Here is a 26,548-nt window from a genome sequence, read left to right as displayed (position 1 = left end):
CCCCCAAATCTGCGGCTGTTTGGATCCAGGCTTCTGTTCAGATCTATCTCCACTTGTGAGTAATTTCCCATCATTTAGGTTGGTCAATTTGACCATATTTCTTTCTTGGCTGGGCTCTGCTATGCAGAAGCTTTAATTGGCTTCTAACCCAAGAGCAAGAGGAGTCTACTGGAAGGAGAAATGCACAAAGTGAAGAAGTCTGGGAAGGAAAATGAAAACATTTGGTCCTGAATCAAAGTCACTGCGTGTGTTTGTACTGAGTTCAGAACCATTTGGACTGGTCCTCAAACGTGAGCGATGCAGACAGGTATGAATTCCATAGATTACAGCACTGAAATGATAAAAGACTTTTAGAAAAAAATAACTGGGGACTGGGAGGAGTTCAGGTCCCCTGCTGGCTCACACAGCAGACTGAGCAGCTATAAAACTTCACCAGCTCACTCGGAGCGGATTTCATCCTTAACCACATCAAACCCAGCAATAATAAATCCGGACTTGGAGATAAAGCTTAGCCCGGTTTCCAGCCATGTGATGTACTCAAGGCACTTCTGCTTGGCTTACATGCCTACTTTCTGATGTGTTTCTGTTTTGCATGAAGATCTTTGCCAAGCAGAACTCTTTTACCTGGCCTGATCTAAATCCCACTCCATCTCTCCACTGACTACAAAAGGAGTTGAAGGAGTCTCCAAGTTTGGTGCCATGTATACTTACCAAGACGTGAAAATTTAGCTTGTCACAGTGTTCTTGTCCTGCAGACAATGTGACCAGCCTATGAGTGTGCCGGTCGCTGTTTTCATCCAGATGAGCCCGTGGCGTGTACCTTCGCTCGTCAATGGTTGCATTGTATTTTAATCCTGAAAAGGGAAATGTTTGATTCTGATTTCTTTCTACTGTTACATTTTTATGTGGCAAAGCCTCCGCTCTGCTCCGTCCTTTCCTAGAGCACAAATCAACATTCTCCTACCAGAATAAAATTAACATCTATGAATTGTCAATGCGTGGACTCAAAATGTCATCAGCAGAGCTTAGCAAAGCTCCCTTTTTAAAAACAAGATGCTAATTCAGAGATCTGAAGGCAACTTTTGGTTGTTGCCACTTTGTCCTTTTAAGAAGCTGGCCAAACCGCAGGTCATGTAAGACAGGGGTTCTCAACGTATTTCTTTCTGAGGCTCCCCCAACATGCTGTAAAAACTCCACGGCCCACCTGTGCCGCCACAACTGGTTTTCTGCATATAAAACCAAGGGCTGACGTCAAGGGGTCAAGCAGGGCCATTGCCTGTGGCCCCATGCCACAGGGGCTACGCCGAAGCTACACTGCCCGGGCTTCGGCTTCAGCCCTGAGTGGCGGGGCTCAGGGCCCTGGGCTTCAGCCCTGTGCAGTGGGGCTTTGGCTTTCTACCCTGGGCCCTGGCGCGTCTAATGCCGGCCCTGCTTGACGGACGCCCTGAATCCTGCTCGCGGCCCCGGACCCCTGATTGAGGAGCCAGTGTTATAAGGTATAAACAGCCAGCCCTCACATCGTCCTGTGTCAGCACATATGGACCCCTGTCCATTGTGTCAGCCACCTGGTGCCCAGAATTATTTGTTTATGTATATTTCTGCCTTATGCTGCAGCATGCACCCTCTACAAGCCTTGGAGCTCAGCTCCTATACAACCGAATCACCACAATTAACACCTTGATGGGGCAGAAGGAAACTCCACCGAAAGCACAAAGGCAGCTCCATCGCTCATGCCAACCCAGCCAAAGATCAGAGGATAAGGATGAGATTGACACCCAGGTGCAGGCTTTGTTAGGCTCGCTAGCAGAGGAAGTAAATTCCAGAGAGGTGAGTCATGAACAGTCTCCCAGAATTAAAATCTAGGGGCTGTCAGCAGAAGACAAAGAGAGGTAGCTTCTAAGGCAGCCTAGACCCAGGCTAGAGTACGAAGGGTTTAACAAATCAAAGTTAATCCCATGAATAGCTCTGGAAACCAGACTACATGTCTAATATGCTCCACGTGACACATATATCAAGCAGACAAGCAGCTGGATTCTTAGGGTGACCAGATGTCCCAATTTCATAGGGACAGTCCTGATATTTGGGACTTTTTCTTATATAGGCTCCTATTACCCCCCAGTCCCTGTCCCGATTTTTCACATTTGCTGTCTGGTCACCCTATGGATTCTGCACCAGCTGATGCTCTCAAGAGCAGCCCCCCACTTCAGTAATCCGATCTGTAGGTTACGAAGTTATGGATAACTGTGGTGAGGTCAGAGAGGAAAGGTCATGACCTTCTGGCCAAACGCAGAAGGAAAAGGAGCTTGTGGACACCAGCAATACCTGAGAATCTGGGAGTCAGGGATTTGGGATTCTGGAGCCACTTTAGGCTTTTTAACAGACATTTTAGAAGTATTTACATTCGTGTTTTAACAATCCACCATATAAACGGGTCATTTCAGGACACGGATTAATAATGCACAGGCTGTTTAAACATTTGTCTGATTTCTATCCAATGTACTGGTTCTGAAAGGACCCTTTCTGCTTTGCATGTCATCCCTTACATCCATCATGAGAGAGCATGTTTCTTCTTAAATATTGCTGTACATTCCCCACCCCCCCTTCCCCACATCACGACAAAACCCCAAATGGCCTGTGTGTGTTAGTGCGGTGCTAGGACCCAATACCCTGCTAGTGCAATGCTAAGAAAAGATGGAAGATCCAAAGTCTAAGACATTCAGAATTTAGCTTCTTTCTTCTCTTGTTTCCTTTGTCCCTCAGCAGCACTGTACTTCTGAGCGATAACCCTCTGCATCTCCTCTGCCTTCTAACACATTTCTGTGTCACCCTCTTCTGCAAGCTCTAAAATTACAGGGTGAGTTACACGCAGAATATCAGCCTTGAGCATTATAGGGGGAAATCCTGGCCCTGGTGAAATCAGTGGGAATTTTGCCATTGCCTTCACCGGGGACATGACTTCACTCATAACATAAGCCCCTGTCATAGCATTTTACTATACATTGCTGGGGGGTTATTATAGGCCATGCTGCTTTTGCTTTCTCTTTGTTCTAGCTGAGTCATGGGCATCCTGTGTGTAGACTCCAGGTCAGAGCAGCGGGCAGTGTTTTAAAGCCAAGCAGGATCGACTGGTTCATAAAGGCTCTTTGTGATATTAGCCAAGTATGTAGGCATATGGCCCACAGATGTACTGTGTGGATGCAAGACCAAGGCAGCACACTCCCACACACAGACTGTACGAGAACCGTGACAATTCCCACAGCCCATGGTTGGGAGGGCTCCCTTTGTAAACCAAGCTGTCCCAGAACAGAGCAGTAGCCAGGGTGAGAGACTGAACACTGCAGCCTAGTCGGCCTTGCTTCTGGATCTTTACAAAGCTCAGAGCAGAGGTCAATCCTGAAGGAATTTGACTACCCTCAGAACAAGCGCTGGGTGGACTGTGCTGTGCACGGCCCTGCCACACGGTTGGACGATCTCCTTTCAGGGCGGCTGGGGTCCCACTGCTCCCTCTACATCACAATCCCTAGAACCGCGGCACATTTTCCAATCGAGGGTTATTTTCTTTAACAAAACTTGCACAGCGATTCGTTGTTGCTCCAGCTTGCGTTTTCTGCTCGACGGTGAGAGCTGACTGTGCTAATCGCCCTGAGGACTGGAATCATACTATGAATGCAGTGTAGCAGATCGAACTCTCCCTGGCACGGCGCCTCCTGCTGGTTGCCTCGGGAATTAGCTCAATTCCAGCTCTCGGAGTGCCCTCTGCTGCCTGGTGTCTCGCCTGCCTCAGGCCCCAGTGTCTCTCCCGGACCCCGGTGCCTTTTACCTCAGGGTTCTGCCCCAGCAGTACCCCCCGCTCTGGTCTCCCCTCCCAGGGGAACCCCCAGCCCTCTACACCCACCTTGCCCGAGTGGCTACTGCCAGTCACCCTCTAGCCCCCGCTCACTGGGGCAGACTGCAGTCTGTCATGGCCACTCATCACCGGCACGGGGATCAGACCAGCGGCCTCTGCCTATCCCCGGGCTGCACCTCTGCAGCCCCAGTGCCTGCTTAGGCCTTACCCAAGGCCTCAGCCTGGGGAGTTGCCAGGCTGGAGCTCCCCAGCTCCTTTTGCCTTTCCCCAGCCCTGCTCTGTGTCAGGTACCCTCAGTTCCCAGGCAGCCAGGCCCTTCCTACTCCAAGGCTGGAGTGAGACTGTCCCACCTCCTCCCTTCGCCCTTTTATCAGGGCCTGCTGTGGCCTGATGAGGTGTGGGCCGCTTCCCCAATCAGCCTCCCAGGAGCGGGGTAGCCGCCCCGCTACACACAGGGACCTACACGGGTTTGCGTGGACTGTCGGTAACAAGAGCCCCTTTGCTCACCTAGTGTTCTGATTTCCACCATTTTCTAATGGCAAAGCTTGGACTTTGCAAGGCCCTGCACCGTGCAGAGGAGGAACTGCAAGACTTTGCACTCCAGTGGAGGGGTGAGCAGAGGTTACGCCTACACCCTAACAGGGTGACGTACTAGGTGCAGCCCCCTGCACTGAGTAGTGGTAGATCTACAAGGCCTGGCACATCTCCTCCATTACTTGCCAGTGTGCCGGTCGAAAAGGGGTGGGGCCTGGGTCGAGAACGGGCCATGTCAGATGAGGCTAAGCGCATGCGATTAGTGCTACCCTGCACCTAACAAGCTCTTAGCTCATTTTCCTCTCCACCTCCACTCCTGCTACTAGACAGGAGCAGCTTGGCAGTGCTCTTACCAGTGCAGGCCAGGTAAAGACAAATGAACAGGTCGATTCTCACAAGAGCAAAGGCGAAATCAGAGCGGGAGCCTTCGCTTACCCACACTTGCCGTCTGAAAATGAGCGGAGAGGAAGACTGGAGTGAAGCAGACAAATGCAGACATGCAGGTGGCATCCTTCCCATTTCGCTTGCAGTCTTTGTTAAAGATGTTGATTTTGGATGGTTCAAACCTAATGCTGGCATTGACCTGGACAACACTGCGGGACCTAGGGCGGGAACAAGGTGCACGAGTTATACCGCAGTGCTGTGGCTCGTCTTTGGACACCTAAGCGGGTGTCTATACGTAGGTTTTGCAGGGCTCTCCCTGGATGAGACGTGAAGCATCCCATCCAGAGGCAGATTAAGGTTTCGTGGGGCCCTGGGGCAGAGCAAGTAGGGGGGCCCCCTCCCCACACCTTCCACCTGCAGTCCCGCTCCCATTCTGCCTGCGGCCCCTCCCATGGCTCCACACCATCCTGCTCCTTTCCCCCTGGCCCCGCCCCTGTGCCACCCACCGTCCTGCCCCATTCCGCCCCCCACTGTGGCCTCCTATTTGCTCATTCTTCTCCCCACCCCCTGTATCCCCAGACCGGAAAAGCTCTGTCCACCCCCGGCACCCCAGCAGGGTTTGGGGGGTGGGGCTCACCCCACCGCCTGGCGCTTCTGCTGGGGAGTGGAGTAGGGTTGGGGCTCGGGGGCTGCCGCTGCACCCCTGCATAGCCCAAACCACACCAGCCTCCTCCTGCCTACATGTGACACCCCACATAGCTGCAGCAACCCCCTTTCATAGTGCCGCCCTCCTTAACACAGACACTCCAAGGAGGTGACTGAGGAAGAAGGCACTGGCAGGAAGTTCAGGAACTTGAAGATGATCAAGTGATGAACTAGAACTGGGATAGGAGGAGAAGTGACCAGGAGAACAGCAAGGAATGAGAGTGCTCTGCAGGGCTGTGTCACATGGGTCAAGTGTACTTGCAGGACACCTGACTAAGCATGGCCTCAGGTGACGACATACGTGGCACAAACCGTAGGCCACTATTGTACAATGATCAGTCTTCAACTGGGATTCGGGAGAGGAAATAACTGGAGACTGGTAGGTGAAGAATAACACAAATGAACGTATAGCCAAGTTCTCCTCTGCAATCATAGATCATAAGGGACCGCAGGAGATCATCTAGTCCAACCCTCTGCTCGAAGCAGGACCAATCCCCAAATGGCCCCCTCAAGGATTGAACTCATAACCCTGGGTTTAGCAGGCCAATGCTCAAACCACTGAGCTATGGCTTCTATGCTCAGAACTGAGAGGAGAATTTGGTCCTCTGCAAGTGGATAGCACTTTTCAGGACAGATCCCCAGGTGGTGTAAATCTGGTGTAGCTCCACTGAGCTGTGCTAATTTACATCAGCTGAGAGTCTGTCCTCCTGCCTTCAAGGTGCTTTCCAAACATTAATTAATGCTTTGATGTATTAATTTATGAATTAAATAAAACCAAGAGAGCTTTGGGAAACAACGTGAAGTTTGGTTTTTGGTTGAAACTCCTGGGGAATTAATTATGAAATTCAGTGATGTTTTGACACCTTTTCATGCACAGCTACATTTCCAATACCATTCTACAGAAACGGTCCAGAACCCTGCTGCTTCTCAGTATATTTAGGCTTGGAAGAATTAGATCTTTATTGGTAAGTGTTGATTTCACTGTACACACACAACCCAACAACGAAAAAATCTTTCCATCAATAATAACTGAAATGTACAGATAAGCAAAGTAAGAAAAATGCTGCTTGAGAACTTACTAAAATGTGATTGAAGTACGTTTCCTTTGTATATTTTGACATGTGATATTGACAATTTGTGGTTTAATGATTATAAAGCTTTAACTTTTTGAATCCTAATGATTACTGTCATTGAATAATTATTGTCTGACCCGCCTCTATAATTTCCCACCACTGTGAAAATTTAAATAGCGAACAATAAAAAAATGCTGACAACCCATCATTTTGCATAACTGTAATACATTTGAATTGATAAAAATACAAATAAATAAATAAATACGGATATCTGTCAAAATCACACACACAAAAAATCTAATTCTCCAAGCCTAAGTATATTGGATCATTATTGTCACTACAGGGCTTTTTAAGGGTATAAAATCAGTCATAGTTTTGGAGAATCAGTTGTTCCCCTAAATGACAACACATTTCAATGACCTTTGGTGAGAGGGCAGTTACAAAACCTGGATGCATAACCTACCATAAGAGCACAGCACTTCCAAGGGAGCCGACTGCTAGGTCTATGAGGCCATCTTCATTTAGATCTAGTTGTCCGTGGATACTGCATCCAAAATACATCAGGCCTGGAAGAAGGTCTGCGGCTGCTATTCTCTGAAATGCACAAAAGAAATCCACTCGCGTTTCTAGCATGAGTCGTCTATTACTATTATTATTATTTTATGCTCTTGTGCCTTGTGACTCATGAGACAAGCCGGCGTTTCCCTCTCCGTCTGTCTAATGCCACGGTTCTTGACATCCATACAAGATATCCAGACCACTTCAGCCTTCTTTCTCGAATCATTGTCTCTGCACTCTGTTGGCCAGTCCTTTGTAACACATCAGCATTGGTTACTTTGTCCCACTAGCGGACACCAAGTATTATTCTTCACAGATATCTCTGGTGGAATGTGTTAAGTTTCCTGAATTGAGTAGTGTGATACCATCTGAATGGAGTCTTCTGCATCCAGTCCTCCTCATTTAGCTCACTCCAACAACACTAATATTGAACCAGTCATTTCTCTGACTTCTTGACTCAGTTTCCCAGTGGTTCTTGCATTCCAGTACTCTATTCTAGCTTGGGTTTTAGCTGTTAGGATCTCTTGTTTCAGGCGATGAACTCCCTTGTGGGTTTGGTGCACCACCTTCAGACCTCCATTCAGACTCATTTGTTGGGAATCTAGCATGAATGGCAGTGTGTAAAGGTGAAAGTATGTTTGTGAGCATGAATGTGTGTGTGAAAACATAAGTGTGAGCACATGTATGCATTTGTATGTGGGAACATGCATGAACATGTGTGTGGGGGCATGAGTGTGAGTATATGTGCATGAAGATGGGCATACATGGGTGTGAATGCACATAAATTCACTTGCCGGTGCAAGAGAACGAGCCTGTGCCTATGTCAGTCAGGCTTTAGTCTCTAACACACAGCGCCCACATCTCTATAAAACAGGCTCCCTGCTTTCTTTCTGACAAGTCAGTGGATCTAGAAATTAAAGTTTGATCTGTGGAGTAACCACGCTTACATGTTGTGTTCAGTCGAGATCACTGAACTAACCACCGGCTTTAGAGCAGTCAGAGCTATGTGAGTCACTTTCAAATGACTGAAGGAAAAGAAATTTACACAGTTTGTTGGGAAAGCAGCACATTTGCTTTTGAGTGGCATCACTCTCAGAACTTTCCACTAGAAATAGTGTAAGTGGGCAGCGGTGCCATTTTTCCTAGCTCTTGAGGATGGTTCTGCTGAGGATTTGAAGAACAGGTTGGAGGTTTTTAATGAACAAGTTAAACACCTGTCAGAGATGGTTTAGGTCTACTTGAATCCTGTCTCGGTGCAGGGGGATGGACCAGATGATCTCCTGAGGTCCCGTCCCCCCCCGACATTTCTATGATTCTGTTTCATTTACAAAACCAGTCCCACCATATGAAGCTCTAAAAATCCCATTCCCTTTCGATACATCTTTCATATCTTGTGCGTTTCAGCATGGAGATGTGAAGGAAATATCTTGGAACCAGTTTTACAGTCATTATGGAACAATTAAACAGCGAGTGTGAAATCCTGGCCCACTGAAGTCAATGCCAAAACTCCCTTTGACTTCAATGGGGCCAGGATTTCACCTCCAGATTTTGTCATTGGAGACAGATTTTATACTGGAGCCTGCTAAGCGACATTAAGAAGAACAATCTGGGCAAAAGAAGAGTCTCTGATTAATTAGTGACTCATGGAAAGAACAAGCTAACTTCCAAACAGAGAAAATACTGCATAGCTGGGCAAAAGCATTACAAGTGCTAATAGAGATAGCAGATGTTCGGAGATGCGATAGTTCATGTTCTTGATTATGGCAGCTTCTCTCTGAAAAGTAGGCTTGCCAATGACCTCTGATGTACTTTACCTTGCTGAATAATTCACAGGCTGTGCCTGCACTACACACCAAGGTCAGCATCATGTGCAGTATGTGTAGCCACACATCACAGTGAAAAGCAAGCTGCATCCACACTGTGATGTGTTAGTCATAGACTCTGGCAGCGGGGAAGCAGTGCAGAAAGCCATCAGCAGCTCTTCGATGCCAGAGCCTTGCACTGTGGTGAGGAAAAGCTCTGGCAGAGGGGAAGTAATGGGGAAACTCTTATGCCAGAGCCTTTCCCCACTGCCGGAGTCTTTTCCTTTGGTGGGGAAAGACTCCAGTAGCAGGGAGTCAGCGGGACACTGTACTGGTAAAAATAGCAATGTAGCCGGGAAGGCACGGCTTGGGTGAGCAGAGAGCAGTGCAGGGTATGTGCTCAGGTATAGCTCACCATGCCTCACCATCTACACTGCTACACCAGTGCTAGGGGCGCTACGCACGTATGTGCACTACACACCGCCAAATGAAGCTTGCAGTGTAGACACACATTAAAAGTAGTGGGGAGAATTCCATTTTAATTTGCTCACTAATTTCTGGTAACACAATAAGAACATAAGAACGGCCATACTGGGTCAGACCAAAGGTCTTGCTAGCCCAGTATCCTGTTTTCCAACAGTGGCCAGGTGCCAGGTGCCCCAGAGGGAATGAACAGAACAGGGAATCATCAAGTGATCCATCCCCTGTCGCCCATTCCCTGCTTCTGGCAAAGAGAGGCTAGGGACATCATCGCTGCCCATGAGATGGCATCAGGAGTAGATCTTGCCCAGGATAGGTTGACCAAGGGAGGATATGACACTGTCATCTCTTGCCACTTCTCACTTTCAGGAACACGAAAAATGTTAGCCCTCTCCTGTTGGTAAAGTCTCTATGGGAGACTCAAGGGTGAAATAAATGGATATGGAAAAAATGCGTAGTCAGAGATGAATTGAGATCACTCCTGGCTTGTGAACATCTGAGGCACTATTACCTCAGAAATTAGGTCAAATTTCCACAAACTATTCCAAACTGTACTTTTCCCCTTTTCAGGGCCTGATTCTCATTGACACTAAATATACCACTCTAAGGGGCCCTAAAGTGGGAGAAAATTACAATTCTTGGAATTCGCTGGTGGGGAAATCATGGGACAAGGGAAACCATACCTGCTTATACATCTTCAGGAGGTTTTCTTTGAAGCCATGGAAGATATATATTGCTCCTTGGTGGTCATCTTCCAAAGGAGCACCAATGACAACATCATTGTAGGAGTCTTGGTTCAGATCGCGGACAGAGGCAATGCAAGAGCCAAATCTAGAATTCTGGTAGCTCTGCAAATCTTTCAGAGCTCCGTTGAAAAGAAACCGGTCCTTCAAAGGGGAAGGAGAAACAGCAATGAAGATGAAGGAATAAAAAAATCCCAAATCAACCAACTCCCTAAAACCCCACAGAACAAACAACTCCCCTTCCCCAAACCTAAATAGTGATTGTACTCCAAAAAGGGAGAAGACTAAGGGCTTTGCTATTGCTATTGACTTCATGTGGAAGGACGGGCAGCAGTATAAAAGCCTTAGGTAGGTAGATAGAAAGAATGGTTCAGTGGTTAGAGCTGTAGCCCAAGACTTGGGAGACGCGTGTTCAATTTTCTGCTCTACCACAGACTTTCTATGTGACCTTGGACAAGTCACTTTGCTGCCCTGTGCCTCAGTTCCCCATCCGTTAAATGGGGATAATAGCAGGAGTGGTGTGAGGTGAAAAGATAGTAATGGGGGGGGGGGAGCTATGTACATACCTAAGCTAGGAGAGAAAGAAAGTACCACAGAGATTGCTGCCCATTGTAACTGAGAACACCAAGCATTACGGGCTCCTGGCCAGAACAGAGAATCAGGACCTCTGGATTCTTTTTCTGGCCCAACCAAACATTGGCGCTATCATCTTGGTAAGCCACTTGGATTCTTTCTACCTCAGCCTACTGATCTGTAAAATAGGGGCAAGATCACTTACCTTCCTCACAAGGGTTTTGTAAAGTTTAATTCATTAATATCTGTCTGGTGCTTTGAGATCTTTAGGTGGAAGGGATCTGGACATACACATATTATTCTGTACCTATATGGCTAAGATCTGCTCATCTTGAAGCAAACTCTGCACCCTGTTCTGCTGTGGGAGGGACGCAGTATTTCAGAAGCCTGGGCATGTCCTCACCCACTGTGTACAGCAGACCCACATTCTGGGGGCTCATTTCATCCCTGGGCACTGTGGTGTTTTGGGGGACAGGGTGGGGCTGGGGATTCCACAGCTGGGTAGATCCCTGGATATTGCAGCCTGTGAGGCTGGGGCGAAACATGTGAACAGAGGCCAGCCCCAGCTCTGAACATTTTTGCATTTCATTGCAAATTCAAAACAGGTGCTGTGGTCATCAAGTTTCGGAGCGAGAACGAGCCCATTTCATGGAAAACTGCACCACGAACACAAGCAGCGTTGCCCAATGGCTGATTTCATTAATGTTCCCCAAAAATAAAAAAACCAAGGGCACAAAACCAAGTCAAGAAAATTGTGTGAATATTTCGGCTGAAATTTCCCCTGCAATTTCACAGAGCCTCACTTGTCAGATTAATTCTGTTTATTTACTCGGCATTATTACGATTATTTCAGTTTTAGGCACCCATTGCTGTGGCCGCTAGCAACGCTGTTTGCATTAAAAAAGGAAATCAACTCGCCATACTGCACAGACCTTTATCAAACAACCCAACCTAACCTGCCACGTCTCAGCCCAGAGCCAAGGGAACATGGGCCCAACAGGTGAGCTTTGACTGGGGTCTTGAAACCCAGCTACCCCAGGCATTTGATGGAGAGTGAGAGGGAGCTACTTCAGTTGCCAGGAACCCTCCCATCGGTAACGCCCAATCTCCAATTTTCAAGAGTTAAAATCTAGGGACAGTGCCTCTGTTTATAGTCTTCATGGAGCAGGAAGTGCATAACTTTTTTTTTGGGAGGCGAGGGCATTTGTTACAAAATCTTCCTAACCAATTATTTACTGGCTTCCTTATGTCACAATGCAAAAGCAAACTGAGACCCAAGGGAGTTTTTCAAGTGTTGTTTTCAAATGTAACATTCCTCCTGGAGGTTACCCGAAGTCACCACGCATACGTGACACTTACTGCTAATCCTAGTTTGGGTTTATGGATATAATGCAACATTTGCTACTGTGTGTCTCTGAACAGAAATCGTCAGCTTTCATGCTAAAAGGTATATATCTCTTCCTTAACAGCGCTTCCCTGTTTACTGTACTCAAAACAGTACTCAGTGCCAATGTGGGAGATCCAATTTTACCACTGCATTGTCAATAAAAACCAGACTGAGCTTACGGCTTTTTTCAGCACTGCCAAGATTTAAAATCTCGTGAAAGCTACAAGGATGTCCAAGAAAGAGGAGGAGAAGGAGGAGGAGGAGGAGAAGGAATGTCTCTTCCTTTCTATGGAGACTATTTTTGGTCATTACCTCAGAGAGTTTGGAATCCTAGCGGAAATCATAACAGAGGTAGTGCAATCTGCAAACAATTTCCCAAACAAGGAAGACAGCATAGTTCTGAAATGTTATTAGAGGAGCCTTTCCCACAACGAATCAACAAGGAACCAGCAAATGCCACCGCGAAGGCTCACATTGATGTTTTTTTTTCCCTTTCTCATTCAATTACATGCTTGAATAATTGGATAAAAGGTTTGCTTGAGATTGTGAAACACCCATTGCTACAGGCAAAGTTCTGCAACCAAATACACACGTGGAAAAGCAGCACACAGCCTCTGAGATGCTAAGCGTCCCCAGAGAGATGTTGAGTGCCCTCACCTGCCAGCATCGGGGCATTTATATTTTCCTCTCAGGCAGCTAGTACCAGGTGATACCAGAGCCCTAATGCCCAAAAGCTCTGACCTAGCACCAACTACTTCCTTATGAATGATGAGAAGGCTCAGTCCCTTCCCCCTAGCCCACACCATTGCAATCTTTCAGCATGTCCTGCACTTTACAGACTCAGGCTAAGACTGAACAGGCTCTTATGGAAAGTCCCATAATATTTAAGAGGTTCTACAGAAACAAAATGGGATTTAAGTCTAGAAACATGGAGTCTGTACAGAATACGATCCTTTCTCTAGCTGGTTGAAACCCTTGTTACCATCTGAACAATCCTATAGCTTCCACTGCAGGCATATCATTTTCTGTTAAAATCTGTAGGATGATTTAAAAGAAGAAAAGAAAACTTTTCATTCTTTATTGGATTCTGTAGGGCTTTTCCATAAGGGCAGGGCAGCAACCTTTGAGAGGCACCAGGACTCTGGGAACAGGAAAATGCTGACAAGGCAAAAGAAACGCTGTCCATGTTCCATGGGACCATCCTTGAGGCACTGGGAGCAGGAGATAGTCTGGCCAGAAGACCCTGTTCCCCAGGGTCCTGACATAAAACCCACTGAAGAAATGGGAGTCTTTCCCTGGATTAAAATGGGGTTTCGATCAGGACCCAGAAGCCCATCCCCAGAGTGTGAGCTGGACAAAGGGGCCAGTAGCCAGAAGACACGTTTTCCGAAAGGGAAAGGTAATCCAACTTCCAGTATTGCCTTCCCCAAGGTCTGTGAATATGTTTGGAACAAGAGTGGTTGAAAGGGACCCTGGGACAATGCAGCTGCATTTTAGTACGGTCTAGATTCCCTTCGCTGGCATCAGAAAACCAGGACAGTTTATAAACAAGGAAAAGAGGCAAACTCGCTCAAAGTCTAGTAGCAGACACAGCTGAGAAGGGCTTTCAAGTTCTGTGTCTCCTTTGGATTGTGACAAAAGATGCCAGGTGATCTTTGAAGGCAACTTGGCTGCACTTCTGGACAAGCCAGATGTGTATGTGCCATGGCCCTGCATCCAGCCTGGGATACCCACTTGGTATTTTTGGTAAGACTGCCGAATGGGACACCACATGCAGTGTGCCACCTACTTCGAGGGCCATCCGTGCTGCTAGGTAGGTCCTCGGGTGGCTAGCCCGAGCCACCAGCCATGCTGACACAGTTACGCTGCTAGTTTCAGCGGGCTAACTCCATCAAAGCTAGTGCATGTACCTCGACCTGAGCTGGAAATTACAACTCCAGCTTCAGTGTAGATGGACCCAGAGTGTCCAAGTAGAGCATGATGGGAGTGTTCCCCTTGCCGGCATGCTTTCGTTCTCCCCCAGGAGCTGCCGCATTGTCCCCTGGAAGACGCCGGATGCTTTCTGTACTCACACCCTGGCAGAGTGCCCAGGGCAGGGTGAGGACCATGTCAGAGGGTAGCCAAGTTTGAGGAAGGGGAATTGACATGCAGGCTATTCCAAAGCCTCTTCTGGGGCAGGAGCAAAGATGGAACAACCACAGCTTAATTACCTCTTTTAGAATGTAGACGTACACCTTCCCCCTCTCTCTGCCTTCGCTGAAGTACATGGGGGCACCAACCAACAAAATATCTGTCATCCCGTCTCCATTAATGTCGATGGAATTTATTTCACTTCCAAAGTAGGAGCCAATCTGAAAGAGCCGGAAAGGAGAAAATGGTTGGAATGTAAATGAGACCACCACATATTCCGACATGTCCCTGTATTTCTAAGGAATTGAATACCTCAGGGATGACACCCTTGGAGTGAGTGGAATTTCCAGTCTTCTGAACAGAGACACGTTAACTTATTGTCTAGACAGATCTCCGGGAAAAGAATTTGAATGCTGAAAGATTAATGATCAGACTCTTTTCCTTTCTCTGGCATTGCTGAGTTCTCTTAGTGTCACATTTTCCTGTTAAACTAGGTTTTGAAGGAGAGATTGTTTAAATGTAGGTACACACGTGTATATTTCAACGGAAGGGTTCCCTCCAAGCCTATGGCGGCTTCATTCTTCTGCCCTGCAGAATCCCCTCCCTGTACAGACTGTATATGCCGGGCAGTCGCTCCAGTTCTATTAGACGCCCCTTCACCGTTTCTTCCTCAAGCTACTTTGAATGAATCCGTCCTTCACTGTCAAAGGGAAACCGTATGGGCTCTACAGACCCCAACCTGAACCAGGGCATGGAATAGAGCAATCCTGGGCCAGGGAGGACCCACCCTGAGCAGGTGCAGGGCATGCACCAGGTGGAGGAATAATTGAAGAGGACACAGGTAGCCCAGGAAAGGGGGTGGGGTGGGGGGGAAGGTACAGGCTGCACTAGGAAAAAAGGCTGATGCTGGGAGCTGGGATAGGAGTGGCTACAGCTTTGTTAAGCCTGCTCTAGCAGTAGGGATCTTTCCACTGAAAGCCCTAAAAGAGATTCCTTTGACCAGGACATTATCAAGTGGAGTCTTCTAAGCCAGCAACCAGGCCCCAAACAGAAGAGCGCCAGTCTGGTAGGAAGTGACCCAGGGGCAAGCATCACTTGGGGTAGATCTATAGCTGGTCTGGACCCTAGGGCCTTGGCTTGGGACCTGGTGGAGTGGGTGGGCCTAGGTCCCAACCGTGTCCCCCTGCTCCTCTATACGGGAGGGAGAGGAGCACTCAAGTGGGATCGAGGCCTACTGCACACACCTGGGCTGGGGCCCCCTCCGGGACGCCTAGGCTGGCAGAAATGGAAATGCTAGTGCCAGATCACCAGGTCAGCTGGTCATTGACTGTCCTGCTACATCATATAACAAGGGATGGATCAAAACTCTGGGTCCAATTCCCCCACGAAACTTTGGGAAAGCTTATATCCAGATGGGAGTGTTACAGTTTAGGCATGTCTCTATATGGGCCACACACACAGAGAATTTATATGGGCAATATTCCGGAATTCTGAGTTTGCGCAGCAGTACCATTGATAACACTCTTGCTTTCTGCCCGGTTGCCAGAGATCGGATTGAATTTTTTTTAATTTTTTTTTTGGAGACGATTAACAGCAGCTTATGCTTAACTAATCTACATGAGCAGAACCAGCCTGGCCATTTTTCTGCTTCTGGGTAAAATTCACACAGGGTGACGCTCGCCCTGTACAGCATAAAGGCCCTTCAAAATAAGGCTTCAGTGGGACTTTGCAGAGTGGTGAATTTCACCCCCAGTACGGAAGGTTCATGCATCCCAGCAGGCCAAGGAGGCTGGGTAGGGAACAATGGTGTCTGATGAATTTCCAGGCCCTGGGCTGGAATCAGAGGGCAGACAGACAGCAGAAGGTGCAGCAGATGTATGCAAGGGAGCTGCTTTTAGCATGACACAGAGGCGGGAGGGTGCTCTAAGCTGCTGCATTATATGTGGCATGAGTGCAGAGGTGATTTAGAAAAAAAAGAGGCAGAGGCGTAAGATAAAAGAAGAAGGTTACTTGGAGAAGAAGGAGGTTGCGAGTCTATTTTGCTGTGTCTACGTGGGGATAAAAAACCCACAGATGGCCCATGTCATCTGACTCAGGCTCGGGGGGGTGGGGTGGGGGGGGCTGGGCTCTGGGTCTGAAAAATTGCTGTGTAGATGTTCAGGCTCAGGCTGAACCTTGAGCTCTGGGATCCTGCAAGGGTGGAAGGTCCCAGAGCTCTGGCTCCAGCCTGAGCCCAAATGTCTACACTGCATTTTTAGTCCCACGAGCTCGAGCCAGCTGACCTGGGCCTGCCATGGCCGCACCGTGGGGCTTTTGTGCCTGTGCAGACATCTCCATTGTGTAACCGTCATTGGTCGAGTGAAGCAAGGCCTGACACTCGACCCAATGGCATCTGTCTGTCTGTCCTGCAATAACTTTAGAATGCTGCACCTGATCAATTCCAAAACGTCAGGGAATGTTCTAGGCACCAGTGATCAGAACCCTAGTGATTCTGGGGGAAAACCAGGAGGAGGAAAAAGGGGCCACGGATCCCCTGGAATCTGGTGGGCAGAGCTAGTACCTTCAACTGCCTCTGGAATGTCGATAGTTCGGAAAACCCTTTGATGGCAGCTATTAACACTTTCCAGCACAACAGTGCTCCCCTTCTCAGCTCTGCCCACCCCCCATCCCCCCAAGACTTCAGCATGCTGGCACCTTGCAAGACTTAGCTCCCAGACAGAAAGAATGGTGAGGGGGAGGGAGAGGGCACTGGAGTGCACGCAGGGTGGTGGGAAGAATGGGGGAAGTGGGGATGGGGACACTCAGACCCCTAGCATGAGGAAGGGGGTGGGTGAGGTTGTAGGGAGTCCCTGAAGTAGAGGGGGATGGGAGGGTGGCACACGAAGCGCTTGTGGGGGAGGGGAACGGAAGGAGGCAAGAAACCCCTGGTGTGCGCAATGAGCTTTGGGTGACCAGATGTCCTGATTTTATCGGGACAGTCCAGATATTTGGGACTTTTTCTTATATGGGCTCCTATTACCTCCCTCCCCGTCCCGATTTTTCACACTTGCTGTCTGCTATCACCCTAAATGAGCTTGGTCTACAGACGCAACACAGGGTGCAACCTTCTATAAGTTTTATGCACAGAATAAGATTCTTTCCATATTCTACTGCACTTGCTGGTGGGTGGGGTGTGTATACGTGTACAACACTGCCCACTACTGGATAGGTGCCAACCTGCAGAACAATGTATCAAAGACCTTGGGTTTGAAACAACTAAAAATAACCCCCTCCTTTTGCTCACACCTGTCTGAAATAGGAAGACCTGCGTTTTATCCCTGCTACAGCTGTGAAAGTCAGCGTTGCCAGCACAGTGAGAGCCATGAAATCCCTAGGTGGTGATGGATTTGTTAAAATATCTAGCTTTCATTTCATCATAACAGAAAAGTAATCTGCACAGGGAGGGAGACAAAGACCATGGAGGGAGCACCCAAATCTGTTTCTTCAGAATTCATGGAGGCAACCAGAAGCTACCAAGATTGCTTAACAAAATATTGGTAGGTTTCCACTGAGTGGAGTGGGGAAACAAGCAAATCTCCTGATCAGAAACTTAAAAAATTCAGAATAAAATGTAGTGGTTACTGGGTTTTTTAAACCACAAAATGTGTTACAAAGCCTTTGGGCCAGATCTCCAGCTGATGTAAATGGGTGTAATTCTACTGAGGTCAATGGAGCCCATTTACATCAGATGAAGATCTGACCTTTTGTCCATCAGGTCAGATAGATGAGAAATATACATAGGACCCGAGGACTAATGATAACAGCCATATACAGTAGTGCATTCAATCAAGCCTATTTCAGAAGTCTGCCCCATAGATCTGTACCATGTATCTCCTTATGTTTTACCTGTTCTCCTTTCAAAGACTGGTGAATAGTTAGGTTTCTGTTGCTGTGCATTGTGAAAATAATTGCTTTCCCAGTGTGGTTGAACCTGGGAGCTCCTGCTACATAAATCCTTCCATGCTTTGGAGACATCACTGAGGTGACTGTGTAACCTACAAGACATGGAAACACAAGGTGAGCACAACCTGGAAATGAAGCTCCAAGAAGCGCCAACATGGGAATGACCTCCCGGGCTGAATACTGTCCCGAACAGATGTGACAAATGACACAGACAAATCTGAATACCAGAAACCTGCTAAATCAATTACACATTGTGTTTTCTAGCCGGAAAATAAGTGTCCTGATTAGATTTTTCCCATTTGGGTCCGAATAGACAGATGGAATCATAGATTCCAAGGCCAGAAGGGACCATTGTGATTATCTAGTCTGACTTCCTGTGTAACACAGGCCAGAGAACTCCCTGCAAATAGTTCCTAGAGCAGATATAGTAGAAAAACATCCAATCTTGATTTAAAAAATTGCCAGGGATGGGGAATCCATCACGGCCCTTGGTAAAATTGTTCCAATGGTTAATTATTCTCACTGTTAAAAAGTTATGCCGGATTCCCAGTCTGAATTTGTCCACGTCCGTGCTTATCATTTCATTGCTCACTCCACTCTTTGAATCTCTTCCTTTATTGCAACACTGTTGGCTGACCATCTGGTTTTGATTAGTTTCAGGCTGTTAACCTAACTCCAGCTGCCTCCCAGATCAGCAAACTGGAAACCAGGAGCTCTCAGAAAGATAAAGTCATTCAAACAAACCTGACAACTCTAACCTCATGTTTTGAAGTGCCTAGAATTTATTGCTCAGGTCCCTTCATTCCATCTCCTGGATCATTTAGATTACTACTAGAATTTGCAAGGGTAGGTGCTGCTAGCAAATCGAATGCAGAATAATATTGCAGTAGCAGGTAAGTCCATTACATTTCCTGATAGCCAGCTTACTTCACGGTTTATATACAATTATACAAACCATAACACTGTATTTGGATACAAACCATTAAGGCATGATTCCACGCAGCTGAGTGTGGTGCTATGTAAGGCATCCTCCGAGCAGAGCACAAATCAGGTCTGAGAAGACTGCACAAGCGTAAAAGAGTTGACTGATATTTGATGCCACACTAATGGGTGCTATAAAAAGTTGTGACTCCACGGAGAACACTTTAGTAAATAACCCAGCACCTATGAATTGAAAACTCCAGGAGGTCAGTGACTGCTGTTAAATACGGGTGTGTCCTGTATACAAATGGAGAACATGAAACAGGCAAAGGTTCTGAATTATATCCCCCTGAATGAGCCAGCTGGACCCCAGTGATTGGCTTTACCTTAGCCACAGAATCTATAGTTCTTGTTCTAAGCTAATCTACTGCATGAGCCAGGAAGGCAAGGTTAGATTTTGCTAATGAAATTGGTCACACTTTATATGAAGGGTACATTTATTGATAGTTTACAAAGGGGTTAGAGGTGATTAATACGTTTTAATAAATGTTTAGTCAATTCTTATAGAGTCCAATGTATCAATAAGGTGTTTATAATCATCTACCCCAGGGGTTTTCAACCTTTTTTCATCTGTGGACCCCTAAAAAATTCCAAATGGAGATGTGGACCCCTTTGGAAATCTTAGACATGGTCTGTGAACCACAAGTCGACAACCACTGTTCTATGGTAACAACCTTTTGCAGACCCCTTAGACAGTCTGTGGACTCCCTGGAGTCCACGGACCACAGGTTGAAAATTACTGATCTAGCCCATCGGTAGACGATGTTGTTATAATAATCTGTAACACATATACTCATGCAAGGCTTATAGCATCTATTAATCATTTATTAACATCCTTCATAAATGTAACCTTGATCTAAAGTGTGGCCGTGAAATCTATAGATCAGGGTTGGCTGAGTATCAAAGTAATTACACAAGCAACTCCAATGTCTGGTAAATCCCTGTTTAAATGATTACACTGTTCTTGGGCTAGGCAGGTGCTTTAGATGTTATCTAGAAAAGAGATAACGACAAACAGCGTTAGGATGCAAGAGGTACTCGCTCGCCTCTTTATCACTATATATAAGTGAGGAGAGGGCAGATCACGAAGAGAGGCAGGCACGCAGTTATCTGTAATAACAGACCGAGGAGAATTACTGATGATATTGATGAATATCCCTTATCATTCTGGAAGATGGAGAAATATTAGAGACGTTGGATAGAAATCGGATTTGCCGTCTATCCTGACGCTGTGTCGGGTGGGGTTTGCAGCGGGTGGAGGATGGAGGACACTGCATGGAGAAGCATTACCCATGTTTATTAGGGATACAGCATGGGTGCCCCAGAACTGGCCTAGGGCAGCCATCAGCCAGTGAGTCCAACCAGCTGCTCTCCCTCTGGGCTGTGAAGGCCTCTCTCACACCTGGCACTCATGAAAGGCCGGCTGAGGGTTGTGGCTGCCCCAGAGAGGGGAGTCCAAAGGGTTGGGTGAACAGAGCTGCTGCATCCTTCGCCCAGTCTCGTGCACCTGCAGGAGGCCACTGATAATCTGGCCTGGAGGGACTTTGCTGAAGTTTTCACCTGGACACTTTTCCATGCAGCAGGCGTGCCCAGCAGTTGTGCTAGTGCCTCCCCCAGCAAGGAAGAGTTTAGTTAAGGATGGCGTTACATGTTGTCCAGCCTGGGGCATTTATGGGACTGAAGGCACTCAGAACCAATTCATAGGGGAGGTTTCCAATCTGGGAATTCAGGAATCACACTTAAAGGGGTTAGAATGAGAGGTTCTGTTTTGGCCCATCAATTTATCTTATGTCTGTCACCATGTGTACAAAACAACGTTGTCTATACGGCTTTGCAGGGCAAGTTCCCGGAGCTCACCTATTTGCACTCAACAAAGGTCAGGAGGGTGGGTGCACATGTAGCTTTACAGAACCTTTGCTCTCTGATCCTGGTGCTGCTGGACATGCAGCCAATCCCCTGGCAGGGACCCTGTTTGTCCTCAGCTTGGCCTCATCCACCAGTCTACACCAGAGGGTCCTCGTGCAGGGGAATCTTGCCACCCCCCTTTACTGTCACTGGTCCAGGACACGTGATTGTCCAGCCTTTCTCAGATCGTTCTGTTTTTCATATCTGATCCATTTGGGGCTATTAAGGAAGAAAGCCAATCAGTGCTCCCATCCCCAGCCACCGCAGCATGGTGTAACGGGAGCTGGCCTTGTGCTATTTGAAAGCCTGTCTCTGGTCCAGGTACGGTGAACGCAGCAATAGCCAGACAAACTGATACTCAGTTTGTAACAATTAGCCTCTTTGTTACGTTCTCCCATTTTTTTGGAGGAGAATGTTGTGCCTGGGGGCTGTTATTCTGCCTGGTTTCACAGAGGAGAGCTTTGGCATCTTTGAGCTCTTACGGTGTAATCTCCGATTCTGTTTCCTGCCAGGCCGAGAAGACCGTTTCCATGCAGCGTGTCGCTCCCAGTTCACATCAGTAGACGTCATTTTGAAAACCAGGCATATATTATTGCTCATGGACTCCAACAGCTGCATATAGAGGTGATCAGCACAGCAGATATTTCGTCTTTACCCATGACATATCATCAGTATTTTTTAAAGCCCCCATTAAGAACCGCAGGTGACCCAGAGGATCAGAACTCCTGCATGTATATTGCTTCTGTATACTGTATATTCCTGTAGGCTTTGGCTTTCCTCTGGATCCTCCACTAGTTCGATAGTCAGTCGGCTTTACCAGTGAGCTGGGGGTAGTATCTCTCTCACACAAGCACAGTCTTGGCTGCCTGCACAGCTGGGTACATAGCAATATATTTTTGCTTGGACAGGTATTTCTTTGAGCACTGGCAAATTGGGTCTGCTGTGAAAGAGTCTGCACTTTCCACCTGGCCTGGCAGAAATGGTCGAAAAATGGCAAAAATCATGAATTTAATTCGTGAAACCAACTTGCTTTGTGTAATCTCCTTACCTAGGTATGCTCCATGGTTCTTCAGCTCCTCCGGGAATTCCTGGAGATACGATTCCCTATGAGGAATGACTTTTCCACTGCTGGTTTCTTTGAGCACTGCTCCATTCCAGTCATACGCTCCTACGGCCCCAAGCAAAATCCCATCCTGCGGGGAACACAAAACCTTTAGAGGATCTTGTCATCTGGACCTGTGGCTGCTGAAGGTGGTTTCAGTGCAAACACCAAACACCTCGTGAATCAAGTCAAACTGAGCAAATGACAGACAGAAACCAGCGGAGATACGAAATCACCCAGCAACAGTGAAGTGGTGCCAAAAAGGGGCCGACCTTGGGTTTCCTTTTAAGATGCATTTAAAGCCCGACCCTGCATGGTGCTGGTGCAGTGTGGGGCCCACAAGCGCGAGGTGAGGATCCTGTCTGGGAGCACAAGGAAATCCTGCTCTGAACCAATGAGAGCAGTTGCGAGGTGGCCAGGTTATCCTTCCTGGTAGCAGCACCTGGCCACCGAAGGGAGTGTCACTGCTTGCCCTACTTGTTGCACTCAGTGCCAAGTCTGCTCAGATACACCCATTCTCCACATAGACCCACCCCCTCTTATATTCAGTGCACCTGAAATAAGGCAGTGGGGGCACCAGGAGCTTCAGCGTCACGCCTGCTCAGGGAGAAGGACACCGCTAGTGCCTGCGTGTCTCTGCCCCCCGCACGCCGGAGTGCAGCACCTGGCACAAGGACTTGCAGGATAAAGCCTGCCACCTTTGTTAAACCTCATCCCTGAGCCCGCCGAGGTTTGCTGAGCCTGCCGAGAGTAAGGAAGCCCGATGGGTCCGATGGGTCCGATCTGCTTTGCGCTGCTCCAGCAGGCAGAAACCTGCCCTGGTGCCAATGGCTCAGCATCCCTCAGGGGCATGTTGGGGTTGTGCCATGGGCTGCCTTAAGTTACATCAGGCCTCAAACTGGCCCCCAGCCAGCTTCCAGGATTGGGGAAGCACAAAGGTGACTTAAAGCAACTTTTCCTGTCCCCTTTGGGTCCCGTGCCAAACACAGCAGAGCTGGACCCATTATTGACAGAACCCGAACAATCAGCTCTGGGACTGCTGGTAGCGGCCCTCCATGCTCAGTCATCTAATAACACGTTGCCGCAGCCAGCCTGTCCTCAGCCCTGCAGAAGTTTAATCATAAGTACGGCTAAAACCAAAGTCTGACTAAGAGCATCCTGATCCTGTGCTAAAAATAATGAAATAAAGCAGGCCTGCAGTGCAAGCTCTGGGGCCTTTCGTTTCAGAGCAGATGGCAAACTGGGATTCAAACTTTCCTCAGATAACGTCACTGCCCTCACTGCGAACAGTGAGGAGCAGATGGCACCGACTTGTGTGCGCAGCACTGAAACTCCTGCAGGTTCCCATAACAAGGAGACCCAGCAGGGAGTGGGGTGATAACCAGGCTAAGGAAAGCGCTGTAACGATGATTTCCAAGGTACTAAGCTTCCGTTAAAACCCCGGCCATGGCCTTTTAGAGATTTAAGGTGGAATTTTCAAAAGAGGCTCTATGACTTGGCAGCACATCCCTTTGCCTTTGGAAGACAATGGGATTGGGCCACTAAACCGCACCAGTGCCCCGGCCCCACCCTTCTGCCCCAATCCTGCTCCCAGTGAAATGAATGTGGATTTAGCCAGTGATTTACATGGGAGCCATCACTACTTCAGTTCCGCATCTGATTTTGAATTGGCTCCGTCCATAGCTGTTGATGTTGGGCCCAGGGTGCAGTGTTTGGATGTGAAAGAGGGTCAGGGTTTGTGTCAAGCTTGGACTACAGTTTTGGTTTGATGGTCCTGAAATCTCCTCAGCTGGTCTCCTGAGATTTTTACCCCAAGCAATGGAAATCTCCTGAGATTAGCTGATTCTACCAGAACAGGAAAGCAGGCTCAGTTTTGGATCAGACCTCAAACCAAATCCATAATATCAGATTCAGATAAGGGGATTCAAATTGGATTCCCTCGGCTCTGCCACACACGTTCAGAAGGAACAGGTGGGGCGGATTCAAGGTTAATTTTTGGGTCCCTCTCTTTGTTTAAAATGTTTGTTACCATGTAGATACAATTATTCCCCTCATGGGACATATGGGCAAATCCTGATTAAAGCCAGATGTTTGAAATCAATGAGAGTAACGAGAAGAATCTAATTAGTTGTTTTCCCCTGTAGGAAATGTATCAGCTCTTTTTTTGGGGAAGTTTTCCTTAAATTTTAATTCCTCAGCAGTGTATTTATTTGGCTTGATGACTATAACTATAGGTTATAGGAAAAACAAGAAAAAGTTATTCCCACAAATCACACTTGTTATTTTCAGAAAGACTGATGAACGTAGCAAGTAAAGCTTCAAGGAAGCAAGTCTCCAAAGCATTCACAGAAAGGTATATATCTAAAACTACTGTAACGATGTTTCCAATCAAGCCCTGTCTTTTCAATGATCTTTTCATTTCCAAGAGTCCAACTGATTCTAGCAGCATTGTCTTTTGCACCTTGGAACATTGCATTTCAGTAGTGTACTAGATGTGTTTAGAAGAACATCTAGCATTTAAAAGCAGTTAAGCCATGTGAATGAAATCCAAGAGCCAAGTTAGCGACTGAAATATTCTCAGACGTGCCAATTCCTGCAATCTTTTCAGCTTTGGCAAGACTACTAAAAAACTCTGTCCTTAAGCAAACAACAAAGCAAGGCTGGAGACTGGTTAAAAGCTGTTGATTCTTCTGGCAGAGAAGTAGCAGCACTGGCTACAGAGGAAGCTCCTCAGCTACCCTCCTGGCAGTACAACGGGTGCTGGACAGCAGCTGTTAGCAGGTGCAGAGAAAGGCAGGATGGAAAACAAAGAGAGGAAACAGAGCTGGAGAAAGTCATTTTCTGGGTAACATTTGAGATTGTGTCTGTAGTCGTGTTTCCATCGCCAAGTTTATATATAACTAATGGCCCCATAATACACTATCTGATTTAACTGCTCAACCTGCTCTCGCATTTGGTTGGCTGTAAATATTTCAAGCTGTGCTGGGTTTTTAAAGCCAGAACCACCCTCATTTTAGGTTGATCCAAAGTCCACCGAACTTATAGGAACTTAAAGGAAAGGCTCCCATTGACTTCCCTGGGCTCTGGATCAGCCTCTGACTGCAGATGGAGTCTTGGATGCAGCCTGAGCACAACACATGGCCTTTACTCTCCTTCTGTGTCAAAGGGCCGAGCCCCAGGAACCCCCTTCCTCCTCCCTGCTTCCTGACGTGTCACGTGAAAGGGGCTGGACTCATCCAGAAAAGGAACAATGGCAATGGGGTCAAACTGTGGCTGGCATGACACAGGTGGGCAGTGGGAAGCCACCCCCCAACCTGCATCCCTTGCAGAGTGAGGGTCCCTCTCGTTAGGCAGCAGCACCCTGTCGAGATGCAGGTCCCAGCTGGGGAGGGATGGGAATGCCAGAGGCTCTCACAGGGTGAAGAGCACAGCACTAGTCAGATGTGAAAGTGCAGGGGACACCGGTAACGCTGCCATGTGAGTTAGCCATTGCAGTGACTGCCCAGCCAGCCAGCCCACCATTTCCTCCAGTCACTCTGATTCAGTCCCATCTATCCCCCCTTGTTTAACGTCCCCTTGGAAAGGAATGGATGCAGGAGGTCTGGGTTCAAATTCTGGGCTCTGCCATAGATTCCCCTTGTGCCCTGGGACAAACCTCTTATGCTTCTGTTGTGAGGATAACAGCACTTTCTCCCCACCCCCACTTTGCCTTGTCTATTTCAGCTGTCAACACTAGCTTGTATAAAACGTTTGCTAGTCCCTCTCCAGCTAAAGCTATTAACTAAATATATATGTATAAATACTGAGACCACTAATTCATTTGTCCTCCTATTTTGAGATGAGACCAGTAAAGATTGTGTTTATAAACATCGGCTAAACATTCTGGAAAGCCTGGACTTCCACCCAAGTTCCAGGGAGGAGTCAGATCGATTCACAGCGCTGATTCCAGCTATCAAGGAATCTGGCACTCACTGCTCCCTTCGGCTATTCCTACTGAGTAAGTGTTGCCACTAAGAAAACCTCAGCTGACATCTCTGGAATGCACTGGACTGGTTAGGTAAGGTTTAAAAGGAAAATGCAGGCACAGAGTGCGTGAACGCAACTCCCCACACTTTGCTGGAGTTGTGCCAGGGTAGAATTTGGCCCATCAGCTCCAGAGAGAAATGACTTTCATTTCAACGTTCACCCCACACATTCTTAAAAATCAGTGTGTCAGCTCTGTAATGGCACCTCTTTCCATCAAGAGTGAAACGGAAACACACCAGAAACATTCAGGACATTTACTCTGGGAGTTAGTATCAATGTACAACAGGAAAAATAGACTCCTCCTCAGGGATCAAGACCTTGAGCTATCTCCAAACCCTAACACACCTCAGAGCCTTCTGGGTCATGTATTTGCAAC

General features: G+C 47.6%; 1 protein-coding gene across 2 annotated transcripts in view; it reads right to left on the bottom strand.

Annotated features, from left to right (window-relative positions):
• ITGA11 (integrin subunit alpha 11) overlaps positions 1 to 26,548 on the bottom strand; it is a 230,430-nt gene that overhangs the window by 47,465 nt on the left and 156,417 nt on the right. For both annotated transcript variants that reach the window (XM_044979500.1, XM_044979499.1), the window contains exons 11-17: positions 22,093 to 22,237; positions 18,102 to 18,250; positions 14,297 to 14,437; positions 10,067 to 10,270; positions 7,007 to 7,137; positions 4,817 to 4,983; positions 712 to 854 (exon numbers count right to left, since the gene is read on the bottom strand). In XM_044979500.1, the coding sequence (XP_044835435.1) occupies positions 712 to 854; positions 4,817 to 4,983; positions 7,007 to 7,137; positions 10,067 to 10,270; positions 14,297 to 14,437; positions 18,102 to 18,250; positions 22,093 to 22,237 (1,080 nt within the window). The remainder of the gene's footprint in view (positions 1 to 711; positions 855 to 4,816; positions 4,984 to 7,006; positions 7,138 to 10,066; positions 10,271 to 14,296; positions 14,438 to 18,101; positions 18,251 to 22,092; positions 22,238 to 26,548) is intronic.

Source organism: Mauremys mutica, chromosome 11, assembly GCF_020497125.1.
Source record: "Mauremys mutica isolate MM-2020 ecotype Southern chromosome 11, ASM2049712v1, whole genome shotgun sequence".
In the NCBI taxonomy this organism is placed as follows: domain Eukaryota; kingdom Metazoa; phylum Chordata; order Testudines; family Geoemydidae; genus Mauremys; species Mauremys mutica.
Note: the sequence above shows the minus strand (reverse complement) of the source record. Positions and strands in the feature narration are given on the sequence as shown.